The following is an 8,074-nucleotide window of genomic DNA, read 5'->3' as shown; positions in this document are numbered from 1 at the left end:
TCATCCCCGGGTAGGTGGTCCTGGGTGCAATAAGAAAGCAGGCTGAGCAAGCCACAAAGGACATAAAGTCAGAAGTGTTTCTCCGTGGTCTCTGCTTCAGTTTCTGCCTTGAGTTTCCACCCTGACTTCTGTCAGTAATGGACTGTGGTGTGTAAGTGTAAGTAAAATGAATCCTTCCTCCCCCAAGTCGTCTTTGGCCATGATGTTTTGTCACAGTAATAGAAACTAGCCTGGATAATGAGTGTGTGCATTGCAAGTCTCTCAGAAGCAGGGAGAAGCTACCAGATGCTCACAGACAGTTTGTAAGACTATGATGGCTCTACGGCTCTACAGACCATTCTGTGAGAACATACAATGAGCTCCATCGAGGCTGGTGATCTAGAGATCTGTTCCTCTCACCTCTGGCATCTCCACATGGTAGTATCTCCCTGGCTTAGGCTGTGGTAGCTTCTCTTATCACTTGCACACCCTTTAGGCATCCTTCATTTACACATGGGGTCTCAGTGATCGTACATCTGTTTGTGATACCCTGCTTCTCATTGAGGCAGCATTTATCTTCTGACCCACAGTGACAGCAAGGAGAAATCCTTGACTGTGACTGTCTTACTTGCACCCCTTATTTAGATAGAGCCCGTCCAGTCTCACTTTCAGTGGTCCTCACTGCCCACTGATATATCTCAGACCCCTCAGATGCCTCACTTGGAATGCCTGCCCATATCCGCCTCCAGGGTTTTCTCCCACAGTGATTGTTAGTAATTTTCCAAGCCATACCTTTGGTCCCATCCCTGCCTGGCACAAAACCTCTTCATAGATCTTTTCATAGCTTCACAACTCTTTCTAACCCATGTGTTTCTGGCCTCAGAGCCGCCTACATATCTCCAGCACATTATCTCATGGTAAGGGATCTGAGACACCGTTCCAAGGACATGGAAATCCTTTGATCCCTGGAGCCTGGGCAAGTGTAAAAATTGGCTCATTTATTTGTAGTCCTGGTCCACCCTTTACCAGAAAAGCCTTTGGTCGCTAACTCAATGATGGTTCAGGACCATGGAGAGCGTCTCATGTACAACCCACTCCCCTGACCCTTTAGTTGGGCTCTCCCTGTATTACAAGGCCTTGCAGGCTAGCTCCTGTGTCTGGTTCTTCACAAACCCAGTACAGGCTTGATTTCCTCATAGAAGCCTTCCCTGACCCACCTGGATGACCAATCATTTCCTCCTTGGGGCTATATTGTAATGTGTATTCCTCCATCACACCAAACTCATTATTCTGATTATGTTGGTATGATTCCACCACCACCACTCCACCCCCAAAAGACATGAGCCTCAAGGTCTCATCCCCTGTCTGATTCATCTTCACCATCCAGTGCAGAGGAGGTGCTTAGAGAATGTTTGTTGATTGAATGAGCAAATGACATTTAGCAGGTGCAGGAAATATGTGTTGATTTGTGTTGTGTAGCTGTCGCTCTGGGTGATTCAGAAACCAGCCAGATTTCAATCCTTGTATCTCTAGAAAAGGCATTTTCTCCCCAGTGACTCCTCCCTCCATCCTTGAAACGGCTTTCCTGCAGGTCACCACCCTGGCTGGGAGAAAGCATGCGTACTCTGACCCTGCTCTTGCCACACTGACAACCCACTGGAGTCTTCATCCCCCAGCCTGGGGCCTGCCTCCTGAATTTTACTCTGAACATTTCATCTCGGTCTCTCTCCTGCTCAGAACAGATGGCTCTGAATCCCCACTCATACAGAAGTTTGTGTTCCGTTATTTTAATTTTTTTTTCCAAGACAGAGTTCCTCTGTGTAGCCCTGGCTGTCCTAGAACTCGATCTATAGAGCAGGCTGACCTTGAAACATAGAGATCCACCTGCCTCTGCCTCTCACTCTCGAGTGCTAGGATTAAAGGCGTGCACCACTGTGAATGATTCACTTGAGCATTGTTAACACTTCCTAAATTATAGATGCCTCAGTTACCTTTGATCGTGGACTGAGACCTTTAGAAACAAAGATTCTGGGTGGACATTGAGAGGAGTCACTCCCTCCTTCCTTGTAGTGTGTGTGTGTGTGTTAATATTCATTGTTTTGGTGTTGGCAATCAAACTTGGGGCCTGCTAGGAAAGCGCTCTGTCACTAAGCCACACCCCTGGCCATTTGGTTTGGATGATCAGAATTAATTCATTCCTCTTCCTAGCAGCTCTCATGGCTTCCTGGTCTTAATGGGGCTATGAATCAAGCCACAGGCAGAGGCTCCAATCTAACCCAACTGGACTCTTGTGTCTAGGGCATTAAATCTTGACTAAGTGGGAAAAGAATGTCTGGAGCTCTGAAAAAATTAAAAGGTGAGGTAAAAACTCTGACTGTTCAACCTTCCCATCAATCCCATGAGCTCTTCCTACCCTGCAAGCAAGTCCTTGCGTCCTTAAGGTAGTCAGTCCATCTGTGTTGCATGTGGTTCCAAAACCAAATCTGGTAAGGCCACCCAGAGGAGCCAGTACAAACCCATCCTTTTGGCACTGGGATAAATCACGGCTTCAACGAGCATCAATGCTTCTTGTCAGACTCTCTGATAGAACCTTTGTAAGCTCAACTACCTTAAAGCCCACCCAGATACAATGGGAAGTCACCCAGTTCAGGGAGTGGGACAGACAGGTCAATGGCTAATGGCAGGAGAACTGGCCAGGGCAGAGGTGCAGGGATCTTGATGCGTGCTCAGCCTTCCAAGCTGTAAAGACAGAGAGGAAAGAATGCTTTCATCACCAGGCTACGAGCACCTCTGCCATGGTCATTTGCCAACCTAGAGAGCAAGTTAGCCTCATAGGCAGAGGCACAGGCACAAGCAAGCACATCTTCCTGCCAAGATGTCTCCTAGAAGCTGAGTCATTAAGGAAGGGAACAGGTATGGTCGGGCTTGGGGACTCTGCTTGCTGAATAGCATTTCACTCCTGTTGACATTCCCAACAAAGAAGCCCAGAGTGTCAATAACCAGGATTACCCAACAAGCGCCCTTCAGGCGATAAAGATATATTCTGTTTACTACACTCCTCTACTCTTTGAAGTGAGGTACTGAGGGCCTCTCACAGACTTGCCACTGTGACCTCATCTACTGGGACCAGTCCCCAACAGGCAGGAAGTAGGAATCTGAAGGCATCTGGGGCCTGGTTTTGCTATAGATGAGGTGTGGCCTTGTCCTCCCAGGGTCCCTCCGTCTCGGAATTCTGGCACTCCCCTGACTCATTTAGAAAACAATATCCTGTAAACCCCTGGCTGGGCATAAGTCTCATTGAGTCCTAGGAACTCAGACTTCAGAGTGCAGTAGAAGAAATGACCCCAGACCAGGGATGAAAGCTACCACACTGTGGCAGGCAACGGAGGCCCCCTGATCCCAGCCAGTCCTGCCACCTCTTCCTACCAGTGGCACACACACCTCCTCTCTGACCACACCCTTCATGAGTCACTATGTGCCTCCTGCCCCATCCCCTCTACCCTAATTCTGTTCCCCATGGAGGGTTTTCTTCCTCTACATCTCTTGTCCCAAAACCACCTCTAGAAGGTTTCTGAGCCATGTGACCCCTTTTCTCTGTCTGGCTTTGGGCTGTGAGGTCCAAGGACAGGCTGGAGTCTGAGTCCCCACACCTTGATGGGACCTACTGATATCAATCAATGTTTGCAGACTTAGCAGAAATGATGTTTCAGAGCCACTGGACTTTGCCCATTGTCTGGGAGCTGAGCTTCACAGCTGTATGGATACTAGGCTCTGACCCTAGCAAAAACTTGTGAGAAACATGTGGGGCCTGGGCTAGAAATCTGCCTTTGATGCCTCTCAAATAGAGCTGTGGAATCTGCAGCTAAGATCAAGGGAGGAGGAAGCCCTGATCCTCAGCATACGGAGAGCAGCATGGATGCCTTCTCAGAGAATCATACTCCCACCCCAGCCTGTTTCCTTGGAGTTTCAGGATGATTGTTTCATGAGCTCCAGATGCCAACTTGTGAATTGGGGGGTTCTTGTCCTGAAGATGCCTGCCCCTGAGGAGAGCTGAGTCTCCGGGCAAGTGTAGGCTGAGCTAGAGAACCTAGCTCCAGGAGTCTGCCACAGCTAACTAGAGACAAAGAGAAGTCGTAAGAGGCAGGGGAAGAATGTAAGGGCCAAGAGCTGTGTTGAATGCTGGGCCACTGCTCTGCCCACAGATGCTGGGAGGCAGGCACAGCCTGGCATGGCAGAGGTGGCAATGAGTGAGTGAGTGATTGCCTGGCTGGGCTCCGGGGAGGGGACAGAGCTAGGGTCAACAGAAAGAACATGCCTCCCTGCTGCTGCCCGCCTGGAAGCTGTTGATCTCCTGCAGGGCCCGCTGAGCCCAGCTGCTCAGAACCCAGTGCCAAGTGTGGGTCCCATAGAGCTACACTCCCCACACCCCCACACCCCGCTTCTGCCCCCCCCCCGTGGAGATGCTGAGGTCAAAGCATAGGCTGGAGAGAGGGAGGGCTACTTCAGGAGTATGTGTGAACAGTCATGTGAGCCACTCTGCATGTGGCCAGGAGGCAGTTGCCTCTGTAATTTGCACAGGCTGTACCAGCAGCCACAGGGAACCCACCTCCAAGACCACCTCTCATTCAGATGATGAATTCTCACAGAGGGGTATTGTGTGTCCCCTATGCCTTTGCAAACAGGAGAAGCTAAGTCTGAGTGAGAAGGTAATGGTGGAGATGCCCAGCCACCAAAGCTGAGCAACTCCCTCCAGACCCCCACTGTAGAGGCCACCATGAATCTTTGGCTTGGCTTGCCCATCTCTTCTCTCCCCCTCCCTTGCTGCAGAGGCTTCACAAGTCTATAAATAACAAGATGGTCTAAGAAGCTCTGAAATCTGAGGGCTTTGCACTGGTCATGCTTTAATAAGGGCCTGGTCTCCCTGGAGGGTGTAGACACAGGGCCCAGACTCCCTAAAGGATGGTGACAGCTCAATCCAGCCAGCTCCTGGGCCCTGGCAGCTCTCTAGCAGGGATTGAAAAAGTGGGGTCCCTGAGTTACAACCAAGATGGGTGGGGGCCCCAGGAGGATGTAGGTAGGATGGAGCCTGCTCACTGCAAGGCAGGGGCTCAGGCTATTCTGTTGGGGTGCTGGTGCCAGATAACAGCCCTTGGCTCTCGGTGTTCCTGCTGGCTATGACCTTGCTGTCCAGAGTTCCTGCAGGAAGCAAAAGATGATCAGTCAGCCCAAAGGAGGTAGAAGAGGCTTGGAGACCAGCCCTGGGGACGATCTATTACAAATCCTTGAGGTTCTGTTTGCATAATAAATCCCAAATCAGTCCCCATTCAGTGCCACCCTTGTGGATTTAGCTCCAGCGTCCAGAGCATTGAGACATCTCTGCCCCAAGTCTGGCACTCTGAGCCCTGTTCTCAATATGGCAGCCCTGGGGATGGGTTCACAGAAACCTTCATCACCTCTCCTCTTGGAAAGCTCACAGGGGCTCCCATCTCACTTTGGGTGAAGGCGACAGTTCATCCAAGGATTGCCCCTGTGCTCTGCTTTCCTCACCCCCCACCATCCCCCTCATCCCTGGTACAGTCTCACAGACTGCCTTGTCAGACTCTAACACATCAGGTACACTCTCACCACAGGACCTTTGCACGAGCTGTTCTCAGCTCCTGGAGCCCCTTCCAGTCCGATAGGTGCTTGGCTCACCCCTTTTCCTCTTTGCTCTTTCACTCCAATGTCACCAGTTCAATGGGGACCACATCATCTGTTGTTATCAACCCTCTTCCCTGGTTTGTTTGTTTGTTTGTTTGTTTGTTTGTTTTGTCTCTATAGCTTATGTCAAACATTTTCCCTCCTGTTTTTCTGTTTTTGGTCTGTCTCTAGACACTAAAGCATCAGCTCTGTGAGGACTCTGACTCACCTAATATTCTCTCTCTCTCTCTCTCTCTCTCTCTCTCTCTCTCTCTCTCTCTCTCTCTCTCTCTCTCTCCCTCCCTCCCTCCCTCCCTCCCTCCCTCCCTCCCTCCCTCCCTCTCTCTCTCTCTCCAGCAATCTGCTATCTTTCCTGGCACACAGTAGGGGCATAACAAGCACTCTGGAATGGACCATCCAGAGGCAGAGTCAGTCACCAGTGCTCCCAGTCCAGATGTGTCCAACCTGGAGCCTGGGAACAAGGGGTGGGAGTACCTTTGCCAGGTTGCCTGGCCCAGGCCTGGTCCTTTTCCAGGTGCAGTGCAGTCAGCAGGAAGAAGCCACCACCTAGCACTATGGCGAAGGCACAACACAGGAAGCTGTGCTGCAGGCTGAGGAAGTGCTGCAGGTAGGAGTCGGGGCGCTCAGCCTGCAGGACACTGGAGATCTGCCATGAAGAGAGAGGGGCATTTGCCAGGCCCACCAGGTGGCCCCAGGACCTTTTCAGAAACAGCACCTCCCAAGTTCCTCCCCATACACACACTTAGACACTCCTTACAAGTCCAGTGAGGTAGGGGCTGCCAGCATCTCCCAGGACGTGGGCCACTGTGATCTGGAGTGCCTCTGCTGTGCCCCGGCACCTGGGCACCACCACGGACTGCAAAATACAGAAGCCCCGGAGCTAAGTCTGAGGGAAAGCAGTGCACCACTACCTTCTCCTCCTGTTCCCATCTGCCCAGAGCGGGCAGACTGGACGGGAGGAGTTACTGACCTTCAAGACCTGAGTAGCACTCTAAGACTCAGGACCCTTGAAGCCCCAGAGGCCTCCCAGGACAGGGATAGTGGGAAAGGAGTGTAGCACTGAACAGAGACACTCGTCAGAGTTCACACTTGAGCTGGGAGAGCCTGTCTGGCTATGAACACAGTGGTAGGCAGCATCTCAGTTCAGGGATCCAGACATCAGCGCAGGTAGGTGTGACTAGTGCAGGGCAGCTGTGCCAGGGAGGCTCACACAGCTCTGAGCAAGAAGGTAAGGGCATCAAGAATGCGACTTCTGGAGTCAGTCAGTCTGGGGTCCACTCCCGATCCCTACCCATTAGCTGCGCGTCTCTGGGCAAGTCGCTTCAGCCTTTCCTGTCTCCTCTCTAAATGGGATAATGATAGTACCCACCTTGAGGGCTGTGCTCAGTGTCGTTCAGTTTATACGCAGAAGCTTCACATGAATATCTATCCTGCTGGCAGAAGGCTCTGGGCATGTGTGCTTCCTGCCTGGCAGGCATTCCCTCACTGGGCCTACTGTGCAGCACTACTTATCATTTATGACTTACCCTTATGTCACCTCCTCTGTGAAGCCCTCTCAGGTTTAGGGGCCTGCCTTCACACACACACACACACACATACACACACACACACACACACACACAGTTAAATGAAGGTATGCCCCTGGCACTGGGAGGGGTTTTGGTCCATTTCCTTACCTCTCATACTGTATTAATAGCAAAGCCCCTAATTTCTCCTGTGTCCCTGGAGTACTGTAACACACGAGGAACAGGAGGTCTGATGAAAATCTGCCAACCAAGTAAGTCAAATAGAACCTTCTGAAAGACTCGTCTCAGGAGAAAACCTGCCAGCTCAGAGCTATTCCCTACTATGGCAGCCACAGAAGAGATTGCTGCTCTGTGGTCTTGTCTCCAAAACCTCAGTGTCCATTATCTGAGCCCATCTGCTAATAATAATAATAATAATAATAATAATAGCATTTAATGACTACTTCCTGCATGTGTTTTTATGTATCAGCTCCAACAAGTCATGAAGGAGATACGATTATTTCCTGTATTTTATAGATGGGAAAACCTTCACGGAGCAGGTAATTAAATTGCCCAGAGCAGCCCAGCCAGGAAGTAACAGGGTCCAGACTAGATGACAGGCTTTCTCTTCTCAGGGTCTGGCCTCCTGACCCTCTGCTGTTAGGGATAAAGGGAGCTGACATGTTGATGTATTCACTGCACAGCATTTAAAAGGTAGACAGTAAGGCTAAGAAGACAGAAGCAGGCCGCAGGGGCTCACACCTTTAATCCCAGCAGGCAGGAGGCATAGGCAGATGGAGCTTTCTGAGCTGGAGGCCAGGCTGATCTACACAGAGTTCCAGACCAATGAATGTTGTATAGTGAAACCCTATCTCAAAAAAAGAAAAATT

General features: G+C 50.8%; 1 protein-coding gene across 3 annotated transcripts in view; it reads right to left on the bottom strand.

Moving 5' to 3' along the window:
* Positions 1–4,895: 4,895 nt before the first annotated feature.
* The window catches only part of Spns3 (SPNS lysolipid transporter 3, sphingosine-1-phosphate (putative)), a 52,530-nt gene continuing 49,351 nt past the window's right edge, over positions 4,896–8,074 (bottom strand). For all 3 annotated transcript variants that reach the window (XM_021177738.2, XM_085829276.1, XM_021177739.2), the window contains 3 exons: positions 6,437–6,535; positions 6,154–6,325; positions 4,896–5,175 (listed from right to left, as the gene is read on the bottom strand). In XM_021177738.2, the coding sequence (XP_021033397.1) occupies positions 5,093–5,175; positions 6,154–6,325; positions 6,437–6,535 (354 nt within the window). In that variant the 3' untranslated portion in view covers positions 4,896–5,092. The remainder of the gene's footprint in view (positions 5,176–6,153; positions 6,326–6,436; positions 6,536–8,074) is intronic.

The sequence above is a fragment of the Mus caroli genome, unplaced genomic scaffold, assembly GCF_978045245.1.
Source record: "Mus caroli unplaced genomic scaffold, Mus_caroli_1 scaffold_13, whole genome shotgun sequence".
Classification (NCBI taxonomy): domain Eukaryota; kingdom Metazoa; phylum Chordata; class Mammalia; order Rodentia; family Muridae; genus Mus; species Mus caroli.
This window is presented reverse-complemented; position numbering and strand designations above follow the sequence as displayed.